Source organism: Vigna angularis, chromosome 4 (genome assembly GCF_016808095.1).
Source record: "Vigna angularis cultivar LongXiaoDou No.4 chromosome 4, ASM1680809v1, whole genome shotgun sequence".
NCBI lineage: Eukaryota > Viridiplantae > Streptophyta > Magnoliopsida > Fabales > Fabaceae > Vigna > Vigna angularis.
This window is the reverse complement of record NC_068973.1, coordinates 12,680,599-12,705,609: the sequence shown is the minus strand read 5'-3', so window position 1 is coordinate 12,705,609 and position 25,011 is coordinate 12,680,599. Positions and strand designations below refer to the sequence as shown.

At 30.1% G+C, this 25,011-nt stretch overlaps 3 protein-coding genes across 7 annotated transcripts; 1 reads left to right on the top strand and 2 right to left on the bottom strand.

Moving 5' to 3' along the window:
• Positions 1 to 626: 626 nt before the first annotated feature.
• On the bottom strand, positions 627 to 4,932 carry LOC108330093 (C2 and GRAM domain-containing protein At5g50170). 5 transcript variants are annotated; one of them, XM_017564578.2, is made up of 9 exons: positions 4,495 to 4,931; positions 3,158 to 4,345; positions 2,877 to 3,059; positions 2,487 to 2,770; positions 2,205 to 2,321; positions 1,813 to 2,075; positions 1,565 to 1,733; positions 1,195 to 1,467; positions 627 to 1,093 (listed from the first exon to the last, which is right to left on the bottom strand). In XM_017564578.2, the coding sequence occupies exons 1-9, from the start codon at positions 4,838 to 4,840 to the stop codon at positions 884 to 886; spliced, it is 3,033 nt and encodes a 1,010-aa protein (XP_017420067.1). In that variant the 5' UTR covers positions 4,841 to 4,931; the 3' UTR covers positions 627 to 883. The 5 variants fall into 5 exon arrangements, with proteins under 5 accessions (XP_017420067.1, XP_052732345.1, XP_052732346.1 ...); XM_052876385.1 differs by having other exon boundaries at positions 4,603 to 4,931; XM_052876386.1 differs by lacking the exon at positions 2,205 to 2,321.
• Positions 4,933 to 13,841: 8,909 nt separating this feature from the next.
• LOC108331040 (uncharacterized) lies at positions 13,842 to 15,887 on the top strand. Its single transcript, XM_017565651.2, has 2 exons — positions 13,842 to 14,025; positions 15,489 to 15,887. The coding sequence occupies exons 1-2, from the start codon at positions 13,882 to 13,884 to the stop codon at positions 15,642 to 15,644; spliced, it is 300 nt and encodes a 99-aa protein (XP_017421140.1). The 5' UTR covers positions 13,842 to 13,881; the 3' UTR covers positions 15,645 to 15,887.
• Positions 15,888 to 23,636: 7,749 nt separating this feature from the next.
• LOC108330838 (uncharacterized) lies at positions 23,637 to 24,695 on the bottom strand. The gene is made up of 2 exons (XM_017565413.2): positions 24,402 to 24,695; positions 23,637 to 24,313 (listed from the first exon to the last, which is right to left on the bottom strand). The coding sequence occupies exons 1-2, from the start codon at positions 24,541 to 24,543 to the stop codon at positions 23,853 to 23,855; spliced, it is 603 nt and encodes a 200-aa protein (XP_017420902.1). The 5' UTR covers positions 24,544 to 24,695; the 3' UTR covers positions 23,637 to 23,852.
• Between the last annotated feature and the right edge of the window lie 316 nt (positions 24,696 to 25,011).

Sequence of the window (25,011 nt, the reverse complement as noted above, 5' to 3'; positions counted from 1 at the left end):
TTCAATCTTTTATTATTTAGTTTGATTAGTTTTAACTTCTTAACAGAATTATGCATCACCGAAATAAAGGTGTCTACTTTTAGTAAGTGACTTGAGTTTGCAAACTTATTAATTTATGGTTTTATTTTGGTAGTTTACAATAATGTTGCCAAAACGGATTCTCAGTTAACCATAATTTGATCACTTAATAAATTAATCTAACTTAACTTACCATATATTGACTTATTGGCTCATTTATTTATATAAATAAAGAAAAAGAGTTTTAAATTAGATTTATGATAAATTAAATATGAGATTTCATTCATACAAAAATAATATCACGTAAACAATTTTAATATTTTATAAAATAACTAATTTAATAAAAAGTATTTATTAAAAAAATTAAATGAGTTAGATAAATTACTCTGGATTCAGGTAAATTGGATTTTTAATTTTAGTGAGTCAGATTCAAAAGGTTCAGAATAAGGTTCAAAGGTTCAGGGATTTCAATCATGAAGTCATGATACTGCCTCAGGGATTTCAATCCGAGCACTAGTTTACAATTTATTCATGCTTTTTATCTATAATATTATCTGTAATATTAGTTTATCATAATATACATATATAATCCATACTCATTGAATATCTAAAACAGAAACAAGTATAAATTTTTACTTCAGAAGTAGAGTTGTATATTGGTAAATAGTACATATTTTTGCTCTAATTTCTTCCATTCAAACTTTCTCATAGTTTAATGGATAGAAAGCTGTAAACAAAGTTTGAACTAAGCGTTGTAAAATAATGCAAAATAAATCATAGCTGATTAGATATTTCAGAAAGCTAATTGCTTTAGAGAAAACTCATTTTGCTTTTGTCTAGTATATGTATCATACCTCCCTAATCGTTATTCATTTGAGTTCTGAGACATGATCAAAATCTCTTCCTTAACCAATTCAAATATTTCCTTCAGTCGAACCTTAAACTTGGATATTATGTTCCTGTTGATCCTTTTCTGAAACTTGGAGCTCTTAAGCCACCTAACACTAATGTAAGCATCAAACTTGCAAGCACGTTCACCAAGAGATGATGGCTCAATTTCGAACCTAAAATGAATCTGCAGGCAAACAATATTAGATACCCTTCAATGGAACAAGATGAACAAAGCTAATTTATCACAAGTAATTGAATACAAGTTTGAGTTTCCAGATAGCATACATGAAAGTGATTAGCAAAAGGGACACCATGAAGAGCCATAACTTCAACGACAGTCAACCCTCCAGTGTCTGCATTTGGAGATTTTTGCTGTGTGCTTGTGACTTCACCTCCAAAAGTTGATACTTGTCGATTGAATTGGTAAGAAACACACCTCTCGAACACCTCAGGTTTTATGAGCTCCCACGCGGTAGTTTCATAGTTCATACATCCTTTTCTCTGCATAATTTTATGCTCCAGGGTTCCTCCAGCAAAAATTCCCATCACAGATATCATCTGAGCCATAACTCATTACAGCTAGATTAGCTTTTTACTACACATAAAATTATCTTAATCTGTCTTTAGTTTTATTGTGGTATAATTAATTACTTACCCTGATTGGTAGTTCTGCAGAGAAGATTCTGGACATGTTTGCTTTATTCTCTAAGATAGATGCAGAGTCTTCTGGAATTACAAAGCCTTCTTGATCTTCATGTTCTTCTGTAATTTGATCTTTCTTATAGGGGTTCAGAATTCTTGTTCTCCACAAGGCCTTTATCGTTCTGTTATGGAAACAAAATGAGATGTCAATAGATGACATTGATTTATAAGATTAGGAATCTAAGCATGCCTTGTTCATACCTGCAGGCAGCACCAAATGAAGAAAATGATTGAAAATGAAACCTAAGTCTCCCTTCTTCATCTTGAGTCTTTGCACCGTGCCTTGCATCAATACCCCGACCACTTCGCAGCATTATGACCAATATAGGGCTTCCTAATGTTGCCAACGATGGAGGAAGCACTTGTATGTCTTCAATGTCTTCCCAAAGGAAGAAAAATTTGGTTTTGTGTCCAAAGAAATTGGCATAAAAACCCAGAATCCTTGCTGAAAGAAACAGCCGACCCTACAGAAGGAAAGCATCCTTCGCTTAAATTATGGAGTCTATCACTCAAACATCACCAGATAACTTACTATATATCAAGTCAAAATTTCATATAATTTGAACAATTTTCCACTTTGATGTCTTGCATACCTGTAAAGGCATTTTTCTCTTGAGGTAACAAGTTAAATCTTTTATGAGAAATTCTTCCGGAGGCAATGAAAACAATTTCTGGAATGTAGAACTCCTTTGTGGTGATCTAAGATTCAACTGTCATTCAGCTATTCAGTTATATACAACAAATAGGTCTAAATGTTTTATGACACAGAAAAAAATAAAGTAGGTTAGGTTGAACTGCATGATACCAATTACCAAGGCACATGCCTTAGGGGCAAGGAGAATTGAGCAAGACAAATTCCTAATGCTAATTCTTACCTTTTTGCCTACTTCCTTTTCCATCTTCCCCAAATATTCCTTGATTGTCTCAACTCCTTTATTATTGTCCAAGAAAATTCTCAGGTGCAACTTTGACTGAGAAGATTGAGCAAGTTTTCCTTCGAGCAAAAGCCACATGTCTGCCAACTCAGTTGATGTGTGCTTCAGGAAATTGATCTCAGCATGTCCAAGTGAAACATCCCGGTCAAATGGACCATCAAAATCAAACACTTCCACATCCAAAACTGATGGTGGTTCTTCCATAGCTTCAAACTCTAATATTTCTGCATATAAGTGTAAATACAAATAGACAATTTCGGTGAAGATATATCCATATCAAAGCAAAGTTATTGAATATTAGAGAACTATCAACAAGTTAGAAGGCACAACCATTCCATTGAGGATTCGACGTTTGAAGCTTGACAGAGCTTGATCTTGTTTGTGCATTACAGGTGAAAACTACATAGGGATCTGACACCCTTTCTGATTCCAAGGAAGCCAAGTCAACCCCCTCAATTAAAGCCACTGTAAGAACCCATCCAACACCATGAGCTTTGAGGCCATGGTCAGTTCCTATTAGAGGAAAATGAAGAGGAATGTGATCCCTCAGATGAAGTTCATTGACAGAGATAAAAAACATGGCAATATGTTAAAATGATATGCTTACTTACCCATTTGAAATCTTGCTTGAACAAAGTGAGACAGCATATTGTAAACACGCTGCAACTGGATGGATAAAACTCCACCTATAATGAGTTCCCCAAAACTATCTGGCAATTCAAGCCCCCCAAATTCCAAGCCCTGAGGTAGACTTGGACCACAATAAAAAATATGCACCATCACATACAAACACATGAAAAAGGTGGAAACCACAGTGAAATTACAAAAGTATGAAACTTCCTGCCACCAATGCCACTGGTCTTCAGTTTGCAAAGTTGCCAAAAAATGTTCCTTGTCTGAAAAATTTGCCTTATCTTGAACCTTAAAATTCTGCGCTAGTTTTTGGGAGAACTGGCTAAAACTCTCCTTCAATCCCTGTCTTGCTCCACTTTCTATCATGCCTTTCATCATTGTGCTTTGAAGGAAGACAATGCCCCATGACACAGAAAGATGGGAGGATTCCTCTCCTGAAGGTACCTCTTCACCAGGCATTATCTTGTAAAGCAATTCAATCCTAAATGTATTCCCATATGGAGCTTCAGGTGTACTTATGCTACAAAGTATAGCAAATTCCTTTCTACACACTCTAATGTACGTTTGCTCCTCAGTGGCACCAACTTCCTTAACCAATTTTGTTGCAGCTTTCGTATAAGTAACTACTCGTGTTAAACTAGACATATCTCCATTTTTCCATGTCCAAGGTCCCTCTTGCACATTTGTTATTCCCTGCAGCTCGGCCAAATCTTTACGAAACTGAGACTTGGGTGCAAAAAGAAACAAATTAAGGTCATATGGAGAGAATAAATAAATCTGATCTACTAGAACACCGCCCGACAAATTTTCAGGCATTTCAGGTTTGTTATCTCTTGATTCCATTTGTGCAAGGGCTTCTTCAAAGCTACAAGTAGGTGAATTTTCATGAACACTAACTTCAGAATCAGATAATAATGTGGATTGTTCTGAAGAATCCCCGGGCTTTGAGTTTCCTTCTTTCTTTTTCAAAATCTTATGCAGACCATTAGCAATAACCCTCAACAGTTTGCCTACATCCATTTTATCACAAGGTGCCCGACATGAACTGTGATGACCTTCCAATTCCCTCGAGTTCTCAACTGCAAGGGTCGGATTTGGAGAATGCTTATGCTTGGTAAAAGAAGCACGACCTTTACCACGAAGATAAACAGTAAGGAGAATTTTTCCTGATAAACGAACACACAAAGTAAGAGAAAATAGTTCATAGACTAGTATAATGACAAGTTCATATATAGAATTGTGCATATAGTCACAAGTCATAAATATGATTATGTTCATGGTAGTGCATGTAAGTAATATAGTGAGGGAAACAAACCACAATATTTATTGAAAAATTTCCCACTCCTGGGGCTTTGAAGAGAAAACCAAGTGGGCAGCAAGGTATGCTCAAAAGAAATTGAGCCTACTGGTATCCGAACCTCACCCACGAAACCGACATAACCATTGGTCACTCTGCACTCATTCACATGACTAACAACAGACAGAAGGAGCACGTCCTCAGCATCATGCACCCTGAAACAAAACTCCTGATTCCAAACGGGGTTGCACGTGTTTGTCAAAATCCTTGTCTTGGCCTTCAACTTTGCGAGTCTAAGCTTCACATACGTAGCGCTCACTGGAAGGTCCTTGGCCTCCAACACACACACGTGAAGCCTCAACATAGCGTGTAATGAACTTGGCTCTTTACAACTCGTAACACAAAAAGTAAAACTAGGGTGGCATGTTAGTGTGAAGGGGTGTTACAGTAAAAGGGATATAGTGGTTTTTTCTTCTGTATGTTCGTGGAGTGAAGAGGGGGAGTCACGTGTTAGAGGAATACGTGGACGTTGAAGGGAAATGACACGAGTTTTTGTTGCAAACGGAAACTCGTTGGTTATTATTAGACATTCCTTATGAATGATGGTTTCCTCAGAATTCATGATTCATGTAAAAAATCACTTGTCAGGTTTGGTGGTTGTGTAGTTACTACGAGGTCTAAATTTCCTTAAAATTTAGTTTTTGTGTGGGTTTCTTGTCTGTGATGTGTTGTGTAAGCGGTGCCAAAACGGTTTAAGAGGGAATGGGAAATTGGGTTGCAGTAGCGGGCGATATAGGATAAGCATCGGGTTGGGATTCTGATTATTTTTCTTATTATATTATAAGAACTTGGCAATGGAAGAATATATAATTATGGAAAATGTTTCATCTACAAACCTTCATAATTTATGCCACATCATGACGTGGTTATTGAAATCAATTTTTTAAAGTGAATAATAGGTGACTTATTTACTGAGTTATTAGTAAGTAAATGCACGATAGTTTATCAAATAACAGGAAGAAAGTGCACAATGAAGGAGACAATAGCTACAACAAAATAACAGAACTATCAAGGAACAATAGTAGAACAGAAACAAGGAAGAAGGTGCATGGTGAAGGATACAAGGGCAACAATAGAACAATAGAACCACTAAGGAATAGTGGAAGGGTGGAGGAAGAACGGAATGATGGTAAAGGGTGGGAAAGTAGTAATCCATCTGCAATCAAAACGGGATTGAAAGGTTTGAACAACAAAATCATGCATGGAAATCATTAAAGAATATGTCGGAGTTCACCATTGATTGACAAGGTGTAACCAAGGGATTGATCTTATGCATAAGAATTCTTAAACTCATTTGTACATTAAATTGAAATACACATTAATCATATTTCTCAACTCTTTTAACTAATCAATTTGTAGTTCCAAAATTAACTATGGATCAATCACTCTTCTCCCAACTAAGGGTCAACCATAAAAAATATCTTAACTATTCAATTTAGTTCAATCTATGCAAAGTTCATGATCTTTCTTAGGCAATTGAACTTGATTTCTCAACCTACAACACATTCAACCAACTACTACCTATATAGCTAACCACCATTAGCTTAACTATTATAATTGGAAATCAAGTTCAAAGGTCTAAACAACAACATTATAATGACACCTTTCAAGGGACATCTTCTATTAGACAATTGACAAGACAAGAAATGATCATGGAGTTGATGACATTTATAAGGATTTCTCAACTCATTTGTTTGTCCAAAATAAATCATAAATTCAATTACTCTTTCTCCAACCATTGTGTTCATACAAAAAATACCTGATCCATTCACTTTAGCTTAATTTATGCAAAAGGTCATTATCATTCTTCGATCGATCAATGTGATTTCCAAACTTAACATACATTTAATCAACTATTGACCATATGTATCTACATTTTTTTAGAGTTTAACCTCTTACTTACAATGAAGTCCAACTATGTACAAAAAAAATTATGCAATTTGGATTTCTTCCACTAGACCATTGATCGAACAAGGCATGAATAGGAGATTGATAACATTCATAAGGATTTCACAACCGAAATGCACATTTAACCCATTACACAATGTACTTAACCTTATATGTTACCATTTTAACCAATCAATTTTTAGGTCTAGAATCAAACATGGAATAAAAAAGACTTTGCCCAATGAAGGTTTCAACCACAAAAAAATTGTATCCATTCACTTTAACCTAATTCATGCAAATGTCATGCATAGATTTAAAAACATTGGTGAAAACAACTTAAGAATAAATGACATTCATTTCTAACACAAACAATCTTGGACTATGTTCCCTAATTTTGCACCATTATCATGTAGACTACTTTAGTCCACCATGGGATTTTAAATTGATAATACCCCAATGGAGCTACTTCTTGTTAGGTTCATCTTAATTTAACAATGTTTGTATATTTAATTTCAAAATTGATAACCATTTACATTCCAATTTTAATTTAATCTACAAATTTTCAATTATAGTACCAATTATGCTTCTCAAATCAAATATGCCTACACAATTAAGCTCTAAGATGGAGCAAGAACAATTAATCCCAATTGTTTGCAACATCTAGGTTGAGTTCATATAAACAAACAAAAATGCTAACATATAAATACTTCAATGAACATAATTTTGGTACATGATTCAACCGCACATAAATTTTGTACAAACTACCCTATAAAAACCAACATAACATCTAACCATATTTCCAATGTTATATCCATAAACAATGACCAATTACAAAAACATGACATGATTATAACATACCAATACAACATTACAAAACCAATACACATTTCCCTACCTTAATAATGTCAATTAAGCTATATTGTTCTTCACGTCTTCTATTCCGCTCATATGTCATTCACAGACTTCATGTTGTAACACTTCAAATGTGTTTCTTCAGTAATTTTTTCATTCAACTGTACAAGTTCAATGATTAACTTAATGATTGTTCATCCACCTCTATATATGCATCATTTGAAACATTTTCACAATACATGTTGTTTTCCTTAATCTTTTCATCTTTATTACCTGTGGAAGGAATATCTTTCACCATTACATGCTTTTTCAGTCCAATCGCTTCCAACTCAAATGTAGTTAATCTTACCACCAACATTTTGTTTCTCTCCCAGAACACTTTATTTGCAACAATTACCTCTTTTGTTTACAAGTTAACATCTTATTAACTTTTCCAATGCATATTACCTTACATACATACCTCAATCACATTTGCAATACAATAAAGAACAATATATATATATATATATATATATATATATTTGTGTGTGTACAACAAAAAATAGTGACTAATTCTTGTAATTGTTCAAACATTATGGATTTGGTCAAATTTACTTCTTATATTCCGCCACACAAACATATGTCATTATTCCTAATATAATGTTATAACAACTTATGCATTTAACAAATAATACAAATATAAGATTAATGTTTCATGAATAATATACCAATATATGATCATTCTACTACACGACTTCCTAACAAAATTGTATATAAATATTGACTTCCTAAACATATAAACACTTACTTTTCAAACTTAATCACCTCTGCATCTTTTCAATTTTAGTATGATTATCACTCATTCTACTATGCAAAAGAAATTCATCTCAAATCAGACCCTGAACTACAACATTTAACCGACAATCTTGGCCTATGTTTCCTAAATTTACACCATTATCATGTAGATTGCTTCAACTCACCATGAGATGTTAACATTATGAATACTGAAAAGGAACTACTTCTTATTAACCATCCAAGGTTCAACTTAATTCAACAAGGTCTATATATTTAATTTAAAAATTAATAACCCTTTCATTTCCAATTTTAATTTAATCTAATAATCTCTAATTTTGGTATTAATTATACTTTTCAAATCAAATATGTTTACACAATAAAGCCCTAAGATGGAGCAAGAATAATGAATCTAAGTTGTTTGCAATTTTTTTTCTCACTTAATCTAAACGAGCCTTCTTAAAGAGAAGAAATAAAGTGTAAGTCATTCCTCCTATCATGACAAATAGTTTTTCATATGTATATTCCTTTGAACTTGATTTTGTTGGTTCAAGTATTATCTAAACACCAATTATTATTTCAAACATTTTACACATATACACTCCAATTAAGCAAGGAACAAAAACAAAAATCAAACCTTGAAATTTTTCATAAGTTTTTCAAACAAGCTTTATGTTTTGATCATCCTAATTTGGCTTAATGCTTGCTTTAGAAGGAGGTATCAGTTGGTATAAGTATAAGTGGAAAAAAAATTAAGGTACCATTTTGATAAGAAAAATATAGTAATTGTATACTAAGATGTGCCAAAAATTCAGAGTCTAGAAAAAAAATAAATCATATAGTAAGGGACACATAGTAGAACATAAAACATCCTCCATCTCAACTCCCAAAGTTTCTCCCTTTAAAAAAAGAGTTTAAAGGCTTTATGTCCTGCCTCAACTCGTATCTTTCAATTGTCTCTCAAAATGAAAGTTGTGAGAAATGAAAAATATTAACAATCGGTTTTTTGTTTCATCCATACTCATTATCTCCATGTTATCCCGAGTCAACAACTCAATCAACTCTTGGATAAACTTATTTTGTATGGCAAATGTAGTTCACTGAAGATATATATGAAATCAGCGATCTTCACAATGGAAGAATAAAACATGTGATTTACACTAGTCAACAGAACTTGAAAAACAAAATGCAAAACCAAATTTTCTAGCTTCTAAGATCTGTTAAGTGCTCTACACCTTTTAATTCTCTATTTATCCCAACAGTCCAATTGAACCTCCCTACGCTAAATCACCATAAAATAGGACCTAGAAAATATTCAAAACCACATTTCTTAGTTTCTAAAATCTATTTGGTATCCTACCCTTTTTTTGTTTCTTTATTAGCTCTATACGGTGTGTAACTTTTTAAGAAATTATATGACACATGAAGTAAGTTATGAATAAACATTAATCTTTTCATATCCATATTAGTTGTAAAAGGCTAGATCACATCGATAGGAATTTCTCTTTTCTCAGCAACAACAAACAAAGTTTCAAAGTTTGAGGCATATCCAAACCCTACATCAGATTATCATATCAAAAGGGCACAAAATATGTTCGAAAAATAAAAGCATAATTTAAGATAATATTTATGGCTTTATAGTAATCAATGGGATCTGTTAACACGTAACAAATAAACTACTGGTAGAAGTAACCAAAAACAATTTATCAGAAATCTTTACACATAGCCAAAATCAAAACTACTATAACCTTGACAAATGGGACTTCAACGCTCAGTTCTTCTAATAGAAATCATGTTGGCCAAGGACTCCATGTTGCACATGAAAAAGTCACTGCCAATGTCACCGAAGCCACCGAGAATACGACAGTCACGAATGATGTTGGAAATACCACTGATGATGTTGGGAATGCTTGTGAGATACGTGACTCTCTCCTCTCACACTTTCTTCTCAATTTCTAATCTTACTATTTCTCCCTCATCTCCTTCAATCTACTTTATTAATTTCCTAACCTTTTCACATTTTCCGTCTCCTCTTTATGAATAATTAATAAATCAAATACATCATTTTTTAATACTTTGATACATTTTTTTTTTTGTAATTTGAGTATTTTAAAAAAAAAGTACTAAATTATATATAATTTAATATATTCTTTTTCAAAAAATAATTATATAGCAACATATCTCATATACCTTTAAAATGAGTAGTAAATAATGTTTTCCTCTGGGTCATCTTATACTACATTTATATTAACTTGTCTTACATACTATTATTTTCAAAAGGTACATTTCTATCATGTTAACTACCTCCTACCATTGTGAAAACAACTTCGAACTAGGAGTTGTTCTCTTCCCCTTCAGTTTGATAGTTTAACATTTTTCTTAGAAGTATTTAATTCTTTCATGTAACTATTAGACAAATAAGGTTATTTTGATGATTGAAAATAAAAGTATTTGTAAAACAAATATTACTTTTTTAACTGCCATTATAAATTATCAATAAATTATATAGTTTTCTATTTATAGGTGATTTTTCAATAATAAAAAAATGTTTAGCAAATATCATTTCTATCTTAAAATAGTTTGATAATAAATTTATTTATTGGACTTAAAAAGATATTAAAAAAAGAGTGGGGATATTTTCTTTTCTAATAAATATACAAGGTGAATCATCTTTATTTCAACATACTTTATTTAGTATTTATTTAAAATAATTAAATTCTAAATCACTTTATTAAGAAATACAAATGGTCACTTTTTATCTCAGTTAATGTTGGTTATAAAATTTGTGACGACCTAACTATTTTGTTATTCTTATACTCTTAATTAGTCCTTTCACTATATTTAATAAGGGTCTTAAAATGCTTTAGTTCTGCTAAATAACTAATCAAAACAAATGATATTTTTAAATAAATTGAACAAGTAAACAAGTTTTATCTTAAATATCAATAAAATTAATTTTGATTAATTTTTGTGTATTTTACAATTTTATATATTTTATTTATTTCTTATTATAAAAAATAAATTTCATTAAATTAAGAAAGTATTAGTGTAAGTGGATAATTATAAATGAAATTTCAAATCTCCATAAAATAGTAGTCACGAATAGAAAAAATTAAAACCTTACAAAGAAAGACTCCGTAATATAATTTCAATACTAAGAATTATTAAAAACCTCAAATTAATTTACGAAGATAAAAATCCGCTTAAAAAAAACTCTACTAAATAACAATTAACAATTTTATAGTTTTATTCTCTTTGACTGAAAGTAAATTCAATTTTTATGCAAACTTTTAGAATCAACTTATGCACATATGAAATGGAGAATTATTTACACCTCTATTTTTACTTATAAATTTGAGATAGGTAAATAACAATAAATTCAAAATATTGTTGAGAAAAAAACACTTTGCAAAAGATGAATAGTCAAATTTGTTTTGTCCAAACTTACTAATTTAGCATCCATTTCTTTTTATTTTTCTAGAACATGTTTTTTTTTTCTTCTAAAATGTAGTTTCAGAAGGTTAATTATTTTAATGCCCAAGTGTAGTGTAACTACAACATTAATGGCACCAACTATTCAAAAGAGTGGAAAGGTTATATGCCTTTAAATGTCATTGTCACCCTTATTTTGAGGTTGAAATTTTAACTTGTCCCATAATATTAAAAGTTTAATACTTCAAAAATATTATTTCAAAAATAATACTTTTAGAGGAAAAATTGTAGTCTTCAAAATTTGAAATTGGGTGGTTATGTTTTCCACTTTTAGTTTACTTTTTAAAAGAAAATTTTAGTCTATAAAATTTGAAAGTGGGTAATTATGTTTTTTACTTTTGTTTTGCTTTTTAAAAGAAAAACAGTTTTAAACTCATGTTTGCGAATGAGCTGATGTTTGTTTTGTGTGATTTTTTTTTTAAAAAAATATATTATATTAAAAGATATTTAGAGATTGAAAAGATAAATAATAATATTTTTGAGTTTATAATTAAGTTTTGAATAGAATTAATGTAAAAAATTATTTTTAAATTTAGAAAGTATTATGTATGTACAAATATAAAGAGTAGATTTTATAAAGATGTACATTAGTGCATAATTTAATGTATACTCTTATACTTGTCTAATTAATGTATGAAATGACTTGTCTAATATCTTATATTATACTTGTCTAATAAATGTATGAACAAATTCGTCTAATGTGTATTACTAGTTTCGTCTAATTGGTATATGAACAAACTTGTCTTATGTGTATTACAAGATTCATCTAATTAATGAATGAACAAACTCTTCTAATGTGTATTAATAGACTTGTCTAGTTTGTGTATAAAAAATTTTGTGTAATATATATTGTTAGACTTGTCTAATCAATATATGAATGTCTTGTCTAATTTATATTGTTAGACTTGTCTAATAATTACATAGAAAACTCATGTAATAAAAGTAATCCTAAACTCATCTAATCATATATGAAATGACTCATCTAATATATTTTTTGTTATACTCACCTAATAAGTGTATGGAAAAACTTGTCTGATGTGTATTCCTAAACTTGTCTAATCAATGCATTGATAGACTCTTTTAAGACATGTATATGAAAACACTTGTATAATGTGTATTGTTAGACACATCTAATTAATGCATATTCAAATCCATCTAATGTGTATTATAGGACCCGTCTAACCAGTAAGTGGACAAACTCATCTAATGTATATTAATAGACTTATCTAATTAGTATATGGACAAATTCATCTAAGAGTATTTATAGACTCATATAATCAATGTATGGAAGGTCTCCTCTAATGTTTTTTGCTATATTCATCTACTGCTTTTTACTATCACCATATAATGATTGTATTGACAAACATTTAATAAGTATTGTTAGGCTTGTTTAATCAATACATCGATAGACCAATTTAATACTTTTTGTTATACTCAATTTTTAAGAATGCATATAATAGATTAAAGTGTACATATATTTTACATTTTTTACTTTAAAGAAAGTGACACAAAATATTGTATTTTTTATAATGATCAACTATATTGATTAACAAAAGAATTTTAACTTTAGATACGAGTAAAGTAAATAATGTAGGATATTAGAGTGTCAAATAAAAATAAGGTATTAATCAAAGTAAGTAGCTAAATTGTGTTAATTATATGAGTAAATTACTATTTTATATATGAAAATTTGTAATATTAAAAAAAATTGAATTTTTGTAATATGATATATTTAAGTACTAATATCTATGTTAAAATTTAATATAAAAAAGATGGATATAATTTTGTATCGATAACTTTTAGGTTTTGAAGTTGAAAGTAGTAAAAAAATGGTTTAACTTATTCTATAAAAAAATATAATTATCTAAAACTTTATATAAATTTCCTTGCACATATGATTAATGTTAATTTTTTATTAGATAGTATCAATTTAATTTTTATATATGAAAATGGTAAAAAATGAAATAATTTGGGTGAGAGTAAAGCATGATTAATTTGGGTTTGCCTCCATTGTTAGATGTGAATTCTCAAAGGATGCTTGTTGCACAACACTACCATCGTCATTGCAACTATTAATTTATGACCGAATTTGGATTTTTCTCTATTATTAATCGTTAATAAAATGACTTAAGCGATTTCATGCTTTTAACGATCGAATAAATAAATTCACTTTGAAAAAAAAAAAACCAGGAGTGATCCATTAATCAATTTCATAATAAACTAAATATATGAAAAAAAAAATGATAATTAATATATTTAAAATTATGTAACATTTTTTATTATTTGTGATAAATAAGAAATGGAATGAAATAGAGACGTTGAAGCGCGAGTGAGGAAGAAAAGATGTTACAGTTTCCGGCTTACATGACTCAGTACCCACTCTCGACCAGGACTATTCCGACGTCGTTTCTTCTACCCTCTCAGTGGCCCCATCCCCAAAACGAAGAACTCCTCCTCGCCATGGAAGAGTCCGATTTCGAAGAAAAGGTCATTTTCTTTTGGCTCTACCCTCCACCCTTTCTCTTCTGTTACCTCTCTTCATAACATTCTGTTTCTAACGCCATATAAATTCCTTCAAAACGGTATCTTTTCGGTTGTACTCTGTCACTTTTGTACACATCTTTGCACATTTTTTTTTCTAGGTTTCTAATGTATCTAATCAAATGATTCGGAAATTGGGATTACAGAGGCCTGTAGGGATTTGATCATATGGTACATATCAATTATGATATGATTAAATGTTTAGATTCTTCCTTCCTTGAATTTCTGTCGCACAATTTGAACATGATTAGCTATTGTTGAAGCAGCATATATGTAAAATGAAACATTAGAGTGTGAATGAGTGGTCATAACTGGGAATTCACAAATGGGAATTATTACACATGATTTTCTGCAAATATGTTAATCTAAACACACATGTCTGAAATTTATGACAAATTTCTCCTCTCTCCTTCCAGAGAGGTATAATAGGTGGAATATTTTGTTTCTTAGTTTTGTTCACATGTTTAGGTTGTTAGCATCTTTCTCTTAAAATTTCATATCTTAGGGAAAGACAAAGTCTGGTCATCCTATAATATAAGGATAAAATCTGCCAACCAAGTTTGGCCCAAAAAGATGGTTGGATGCCTTACACTTGTTGATCTGACCATTGTTTGATTCTTGGTTGTGTAAAGCTTTTTGGAGATAGGCAAAGTCTAGTTTAATGATCACTATCTCTTGTTAAAGGAATTAATCTCGCACTTCAACTTAGGAGATTTCCTTTGATTATAGTAAGTACATGTTGGGCGTTTATAGTTTCATGGCCCAGAAGTATGATCACAAAGTAAAACATGAAAAACATATTGTTTGATTTTCAATTGAACCTGATTTAAACTCAATTTAAAGAACATCTGTTCTATTACAATTTTGTCCTAACTTAAGTAACTCAATTTAATATAGAAGAAAAGGTAGAGATGTTTTTGTAAACTTAGTTTACAAAGTGAATTTTGTCCTAACTTAAGTTTACAAACTTTAATCCAAACATAGCTTAAGGGTATGTTTCGAATGAAGTTTGCAACATGGGTAGTTGTTTTCTCACTACATCTATATGAAACAATAAAAAGTAGCTTCTGCATAATTGAGGCCTGTGGGTTTGACTTTTGCAAAGGATGTGGCGTGAAAACGCCATACCAAACACACAACAAATAAATTCTCCTCAAATATTTGGCCACATTAGCATCTAGCTGTTTTCTTGAACTTAGCTGCATGGCTCTCATGATTTTGACAAGTAGGTATACTTGTAAAGAAATCTTCCACATATACATCATGGCATTTAAAAAAGGCCTGCATTATCCATTATAATAAGGTAGTGTTCACTTAAGAAGATAGTAGGTTACAAGGTGCAATTCAGTGTTACATATTGTTCATTGCCTCGTACTCATGCCTGTCGTTGTCGCCATGAATCATTGCAGTGCAATGAGATTAGGAAGATGAACAGCAACCTTATTGTGATAGGGAAAACCACAAATGAAAATGATAAAGAAGATTTTGACAATGAGGCAGATGACGATGATGCTGACAATGTAGAGGAATCTGAGGGTGAAGAATTTGAGCAAGAAACTGGTTGAGAAAGTTCCACATCAGTCAGTGGCCAGTTATATTCTGTTTGTATTATTTGGGACTGCTAGTCCAAATCTTTGTATCGAGTTTTTCTTCTATTCGGTTTTTCGACTTAGTATTAACCATTGGCTTTTCATTCATATAGAACTTTGTATTATATATTAATCTTCAAGTAGCCTAGCCAATGTTTAACAATATCTAAATTAAGATGAAAAGATGAGTCAAATGTTAGTTGGGCCCTTCCCCTTTGATGAGTTTTTAGTTCACTTTGGTGAATTTAACTGAAGAAATAGAGAGCAGTTAAAACTTAAACTGATTAATGACACACACACACATATTATGAAACTGAAATACCTTAAAAAAACATAAGGGTTTGTCCTTCTCTGTAAACTCAGCGCCTCTTTCCATTATAAAGTGTCATATAAGTTTGTTAATTACTTTTTCTTACAAAATAAGCTATTTGAAGTACTTTCATGTATATGCTCTTCTGTTCTGATTCAATGGATTGAAGAAGTAAAGAAACTTGGGTATTCTGTTTAACAAGGGCCACGTCTAAGCACTTACAACTTTTTCTATCAAATTGGTCATTCTTTGTTGGGGTTGCTAAGGATTTTTACCACATCAACTTTTGAGTCCAACAAATAAAAATCATCCATTATAATTGAGATTATCTTGTTCATGATCTCTAAGCCGAAACAACAAAAAGAAGTGGGAGTGACTTTAGGATTTTTTTTTAAGCTATTGTATTTTTAGAACTTTTTCCAAGTCTCTTTCAATCTATCTTTTTTTTATCTGAATCTAACTTGCATTTTAACGTTTTAGAAAAGATTATCAATACTTCAAAGGGTAACATTACAATGTAAAATATTTATTTTAATAAAGATATAAGACTTAATTAAATCTTTTTAGTATATTGAGTACTCAAAATTTTTATACTTTTCACTTGGATCTTTATTGTTTTAATTTTGTTAATTGGATTATGTGATTGTTATGTTACGACATCTTATTTATTTGTCTCGATGTGTTAAGAAATAACACATGAAAATAAGTAAGATTATCAATACTAAAAAGTGTAACGATCTCTTACCATCTAAAATATTTACTCTAATGAATATGAAGATTTTTAATTAAGTATTTTTAATTGACTATCAATTAAATTTTATTGGTATATTGAGTAAAAATAATTATATTTTTCAATTAAGTTCATACCATTTAATATTTTTTGTTAATTGGGTGACACGATTGTTATTAAATTATGTCATCTTAGTTTTTTTGTGTGTTAAAAAATGTGAGGTTTTGGTTAATATAAACATGATATCATGATTAATGTAAAATAACAAGTAACTTTCATTACTTTTAATATGCGTTAGATAACGAGGTTGTAATGGTTTCTGATAACTTTTCTGTCATCATCTAAAACAATTAAGAGATTGTCCATGTCACCACGGATTATCTTGTTACCCAATATGTTTTCAATAAATAAAAGTAATTTGTTGTTTTATATTAATTATAATATTATTTTTATTTTGTATTAACCATATAATGTACAATTCATTTTTAATGTGTGAAGGAAAATAATTAAGATGACAAGTTAATATAACAACTGTCCCATAAAAAAAATAGATACTCAATTAAAAATGTAAAAGATTTGAAAACTCAATTAATTTTTTTAATGAAAAATTAATTAAAAATATATAAATTTATAAAGAACTTAAAACTTAATTAACTATAAATCTAATTTACATGTAGAAAAAGTGTTTATTAATCACAAAAATTTAATTAAAATATAATTATTTATCTACTATAAATTATAGTATGCAGATATACGAACAATATTTATTTTATGCAATGAGAAAAAAATGAAGTACTATTTCTTTTTTTGGTTAACAAATAGTCTCTCAATGTATTTTATCTTTTGTAAGATACTTCATTTTATCAATTCATAATAATAAGTTTCTTGAGTTTTGCTTAAAATTTACCAGTATAATACACTTATCATCTCACTATCATAGAATAAACTATTAAATTGAAAAATATAGATAAGAAGTCCCTTGTACAAAAACTATGCAGTCTGCATAATTCAATTAGTTATTATCCTAAATGAATAAAATTACATATTTTTGTATTTTTATTTAATTTACAGCACACCTTCTCTTAATATAAACTTTTCATCAACCAAAAATATATAAGTTCATGTTTTGTTAATACTAAAGAATATAATTACATCGAGTTGGATGATTTTTAAAATATTTAATTGCAAACTAAAATAAAGACCATCCCGTCAAGTTTGACTCGTTTCGTATTGGGCTGCGTAGTAAGACACGTGTCAGTAGTCTGTAAGAGAAATATGAACACGCATTTTTTGAAAACTTCAACGTCCAAGTTCCTTATATGTTACGTTGTTATTCTCTTAAAGACTTTCTATTAGAGAATTCCTTTCACATGCAAAACCCTAAAATATCATTTCCTTACTATTTGAATACCCACCATTTAGATTCCACTCTTTCAAGTTCCCATCTAAGACTCAAAAACTTTAATGTTAATTAAATTGATTATCAAGTCAATATAGGAAATTTTGTTTTGATATATTGTGGGATATTGTAGTCCTCAATAAATATACGAAATTAAAGATAAAGAAGGTGATAATGAAATTCGATTCTTTGAAAATTTAATATGAAACTTGTTTGAATAATGGAAGGCTAACTTTTATCTCTATAGAAAGCAACAAGTTTATAAATGTTAGTTAGACAAATGTATGGAGAAAGATCCATATTTTAGTTATAAAAATATTAAAGAGAAATTATTATTTGATGATTAAGAAGAGTCGCATTTTTTAAATAAAGAGATACATATTTTAAGAACTTAATTTTAAATATAAGAATATAAATTAATAAATAATCTGATACGGATGACACAATTATATACAGTGAAAATAACGAATTTATTTTTGATTAAATTATGCATAATATTACAATCGAGAAGAATAAATTTTTAGGAAAAATACTGTAAAAAAATTATCTACTTTAAATATTTGAAGGCCTTATACATATAATTCATATAAAAACTGATATTGTTGTGTCAACAGTTCATTCTTGGAACATAAGAAATCTGGAGCCTCCGAAAAATAATTGAACCCTTAACCAGAGAGATTTTTTAAAACTCGTTTATTTTCAAGTCAGCGTTACACACTTTTATTAAATCATATTGAATAAAATATTTATTTGCTTACTTAGACTAAGTCTTAGCCAATCAATTTACAAATTTTTAGATTTTATATTAATTATATTCTTGGTGTTAGTATATTAATTATAGCCAATCAATAAAATTAAACTTTTTAATTTAATCCATAATATTTTATCATCCAACAAATATAAGAATACTTGTTAGTATATAACTTGTAAGTTCATTACTAAATTAATGATAAGTTAATTTATTAATCAATGTTGATGTCTAACAACATTCTTTAATGACCCAATAAAGTATATTTTACTTTAGAACTATTATAAAAGTAATATAATATTTTTTTTTTCATTTTTAGAGTTTTATGTTAACTTATGATATCGGTGTCAAATTCCAATAAGTTAAAACATAAGAAACTCTTTTCTTGATTAGTCATTAATTCTGTAACATCCCAAAAATATAGAATTTATCACATGTTTAATAAAATAGAACAGTTAATCAGACAAGAAGTAAAAGTTTTCTTTATATTTATACAAAACATAACTACAAATTTAACTTTATACAAGCCAACTAAAACAAAACTATAAAAATATAGTTAATCTATAGAAAACTAGGCATCAGTCGTCCCTCCGTCCTACTCTATAGTTACTTCATCACCCTCTGCTCACACCTACCGAATGATTATAGTCCACAGGAACATACAAAAAATGTAGAAAATAAAAGGTAAGCTAGCTACAAAAGCAATTCATATTACACTTAGGACATGGCATACAAATCATATATAACATAAATCAAACCAAACATCTTAACATGCAAGGACCTAGACTGGATTATCTGGATTTAGTATGAATGCTGAACTATGGCGGGTTGTGCACTTATGGTGGTCTCTATTGTTTTGTAAAGTCATTACCAATGGGTTTCACCCTACCATACTTGCAAGGTTAGTCTGTATCGCGTCTTAGGCTATACTGGAAGCACCTAGACTAAGATCTCCTGCTACTCTCGCCATATGTATGAAATTTCTTTACTTGAGAATGAATGATCATTAAAGTTCAGGATAACCCCCAAGATTGAGCTACCTGTATTCATACCAATAAAACTTTGATACAACACTTAAGAATCCTCCTTAGGACTCATATACATTTCATTTCATTCAATCATAAGTTATAAACATTTCTACAAATCATACAACAAACCAATATATCTTTTAAAACCATACACATATGTATAAAGATTCAAAAACACTTAAGAACACAAACCCAGTGGCCCAACTAGAGCCAAAACAATGACCTTCCCAAGCTAAACGAGCTGGCTCACCCAACCTCTAGAACTCACTTCCAAAAAACCCAAATACTGCCTAGCTAGTCAATTTTGCTTACCCAACGAGAGCCAAAATAACAAGCTTCCCAAGCTGAGAGAGCTAGCTCGCTCAACCTTTGCAGCTCACCTCCAAAACTCCCTTGCACTCGTCCAGCTAGCCAATTCTTCTCCCCCAACCGGACTACATAATTCTACAGCATTAAAACTGCAAAATTAACACTTCTAGACCACTCATTACCTCTTTTAACCACTTTTACCAATTTCTAACACTCATAGATTGGATTATAAACTATTTTAGACTTAAGCAAAAGTCTATAACCTATCTTAAACTAATAATCAACTGTTTAAAACAAGACATCAACTCAAAAACCTCGAAATCCTTAACTCAAAGACAAAATTTCATTCTACCTATTCTAGCTCATTTTTAAGTAATGTAAGAACTCTTGTCAGAGCGAGGTAACAAAATGGTTAACAAAATTTCATTCTACCTATTCTAGCTCATTTTAGATTTCATTTTTATTATAATTCACATTTTTATTAAATATTTTTTTCATTAGTTTTAAACCAACGTTAACTATATTACTGGAATATAATTATTAGGTTTATGTTTGATTTCTTTTACATACAAAAATAGGGTTATAGTTGATATACAAATAGTGACTAATTCTTCTTCTAATTTAAAAAAAAATCCATTCTAACTTTAAAAATTAATTTAAATTTTCCTTATAATTTTATAAATAAATTATAACTTTCCTTCTAATTTTAAAAATAATTAATAATTTTCCTTATAACTTTAAAAGTAATGAAAAAATATTTCTTCTAATTTTAAAAATAATGAGGAAATCTCCTAATTTAAAAATTAATGAAGAATTTTATGTCTAATTTTAAAAATAATGAAAAAATTTTCTTTTGAAATGTAACATTGGAACTTAATTGAAAAAAGTTAACAAAATTTGGAACTAAATTGAAAAAAAAATAATAAAAACTGGGATTGAATTGAATACAAGACACTCATACGTGACATTAATACTGATTTGACACGTGACACAAACTTGACATGTGAACTGACATTGTTACGTGACACAATATTGACTTGTCACGTGAAACAATATTGACTTGACACATGCACAACTTTTTTTAAATTAAGAAAAATCTAAAACAAATTAATAAAATTTTAAAAAACCACGAACTAACACTTGAAAGACAATATTTATTTGTCATTAATGATTTATAAGGCGTCATAAAAAGGGACCAAACACAAATTACGAAAAAGGGAAACACACTGAACACTCGAAAAAAATGGATCCCACATTAAACAAAATAGACAAAAATAAGAATAAAAATAAAATTAAGTCTTATATTTTTTTATTCAAGTAGCTTTTAATGGCTATTATAAGGCAAAATCGTCTTCTATATCTTTTTTTTTAAATTTTAAATTTTACTAATGGTGTTATACAAATCATCGTGGTTTTAAATTTTAACAACAATATTACTATTTGTCGTCATTTTTGTCAAACATCTAGCAACAATCAAATCAATAATAATTTAAAGATTATCGTCGTCGAAAGACTATTTTACCTAACGTGAAAAGGTTTTTTTTTTGTTTAATCATTCCAACTGTTCTTGTTTTTGGTTAGAAGTTGCAAATCGATCCCTCAAATTTTTTTAACTCTTATAGGTATATTTAAAGAACATGATTAACATTTATATAATTAACTAAATATAAATAAGTTAAAAATATTTAATAAAAATATCAATAAAAATATTTACATAGAATTAAAAAGTTAAATTAGATAATAAAAATATAAAAAGATTAAATTAAAATTAATACAATGACACGTTATATAAGAGTGACACTGTGACAAATAACAATATCATTATCACTTCACACCATCATTGTAATGGGAACACATGACAAAAATTTTATTTTTAAAAAAGTATATAAAAATAAAATAAAAATTAAAAGTTAAAAATAAAAAAAATAAAAAATATTACAAACGGACACTCTTTAGTCTCTTAAACCAGTACTATTATATTTTTGTAGTAGTTGTTATTTTCGTAATAGTTGTTGGATATATTTTTGGTACAATATTCATCATTTCTTCCTTTTGTCTTTTATAACAATTATTTTTTTAAAATTATTTAGGAGAAAGAATTAAAATTTTTGATAAAATAACATATTATTCTCAATGGCTTTTCAACAATCGAAGAAAATTAAATTATTTCTAGAAATCATAATTTTAATGATTTAAGATTTTCAATTAATTTAAAAAATATTATAACATGGTAAATTACATAAATGAATAATGTTGTGAATCTAATTAAATTCAAATTTTTATTAAACATAAATTTGATTTACTTTAATTTCAAATCATTAATTTCTCATTCAATAACTATAAATACAGTGATATCCATGATATCCTTACCAAAGTGACTATGAAATGTTTAAATTTATGTTAATAAAACTTTTACAGTGCAAAGATTTTTACAAGATTCATATTTTAATATTTTTTATTTGATTAACATAGAAAATATTTATTAAAAAATATTTTCTTAATTTCATGATGTAGATTCTTGAAGAATGAAGAGGCTCACCTTTTCAAATGTCTTTCTTTATATAAACTAATTAATCCAATTTTGTTTAAAATATTATAGATACCTCTGTTTGGTGTTAAAGTTTAACGCCACCTGCACTTCTGATGTTTTGACTTATTCCTCAGCTGGACCAAACTTTTGTGTGCCCCAATTCAATGGTCACCCCTTGATGGATTATTTGGGCCATGGCCTTCTCTTTCTCCATGTATATTGTTTTATTGAATTTCATCTTTTCCCTGCAATGGTGGGGCAGATTCTTACTTTAAACTTATTTATCTATTTATTCCCGAACCGCATCCAATCATCGGATAAAGTAGAGAGAGCTGTTGAATTGAACCCATCAAAAAACTACCAGAAATATGCCTCAATCATGTCATTTTCAGCTAACCAACTTGCTCCACCAGACCCTATCTTCCGGTTTTGGTCCTCAATATAATTATTGAATTTTTTATACCTTTCATTATTTTTTATTCTATTTATTATTTATAAATAGGACTTTCTTTTACGACAACTTTCCAAATAGTTTTCGTAATAGCCTGAAACCCCAATTTCAAGAAGGTTCAAGCTTTTGTCCTTTTCCACAATCCCCACTAGTCACGCTACAATGTCTCCGTCTTTTATCGACCTGCAAATTCAACAAGAAATATATAAATCAACAAGAATAATCTTATCTAATTTCAAATGAAAAAAAATTGTCAATGGAAAATACGTACCCACTTAAATAATCAAGTCGTATAAAATTGAACGCGTGTGGCCACAGTTAACACGCGAAACCGCCAAAAGCAACACGTGTAACGCCTCAAAGGAATCGTGGTCTCGTGTCAGACGGTGGTTAACGGAACCCTAACCGTTGAAAAAACAGAGTCCCGAGCAGGTATTATATTCGAAAATAAATTTAGGCTTAATTGGAAAAACTTGAACCTCCTCATTCATCGATATCTAAATTTTGTCAAAAATTTAAAAAAAAAATTAATTGTATTTCACAACCCTCTCTCATGTTTTTTTTTTCGTTTTTTTTGGTGCTTTTGATATTTTCGTCATCATGATATCATGTATGGAATCCGCTTCGTATTCCCGATTCCTCTGTGACTGTATTTACTATATGAATAAATCGGCTGGCCTCAGTGGCAGTAATTGTAGCAGTGAGGTCCACGACGCCAAAATCTATGGTTTCCATCGAACTGCGTGTAGCAGCAGGCCTTCGCCGAACCGTTACGCACGCCGATAGCGTACGCAGCCGGCAGCGGCGGAGTCCGGTAATTGCATCCGTAACGGTACGCCGTGTACGGCAGGGATTCGGCGGAAGTATGAGGCGATCTGGCCGGAGAGTGACTGGCGCTGGACGACGCCGAGGACAACGTCGGAGTAGACAAAACCTTCTTCATCGACCTCGGCGGCAAGAGAACGGCTCTGATCTTCATTGGATGCGCCAGTTTCAACGAGGCACGATCGTATTCTTCGATTATGTTAGCGAGATCTTCGTCGTTGGTGATGGAAATCAGGGTCTCCAAGTCTCCCTTGGGTAATTGACACTTCAAGATCACAGACGAACCGCAAAACTCAGTGAGTTTGACCATCAATTCTGCACAACGATGCATCAAAACGTTAAATTAAATTCAGGAAACAAAGAAGCGAGAGTGAAAATGAAGGCTAAACATTACGAAACGAACCTGAAATGGAGATCGAACGGAGGACGGTGAGAACTCTGGTGTGGCCTCCAACGTAACGGAGTTCACCGTCGGTGGTGCGTGGGCGAATTTTACCGCCGTAACTACAGAGGAGCTTGATATTTTGACCGGGTTTGGATTCCATGACTCGTTCTCGCTACTGAGTGTTATTAGTAAGGCTGAAAGCAAAAGAGGTTTGAATTTGGAAGATTCTAGAAAGGGAGAACTGAGGAAGAAACTCGGAATGTTTTCCGCTCCTCCTTCGTTGAAGGCTTAGGGCTTGAAACCATGGGCAGTGCATTTGGGATTTATTTATAGGCGGAAATAAGTAGAAGAACAGGCCAACGCGTTATCAATACCAACATCGAACCGTTGATTTTTATTTTCTGTAAAGTGGACCGTTGATTATATGTAAAATATTAACGTCGTTATATTTACCATATATCTTAAATATTGTCAAGTGTTTTAAAGATAATAATATTTACGATGTTTTTTAAATATCTTTAACTGTTTTAAAGATAATAATTTTAAATTGGTAGAATATATCTTTTACTAACTGTACTTATTTTTTTCTGAAGCAATTTTTTTAATTAATTAATTTACTAAATGCTGA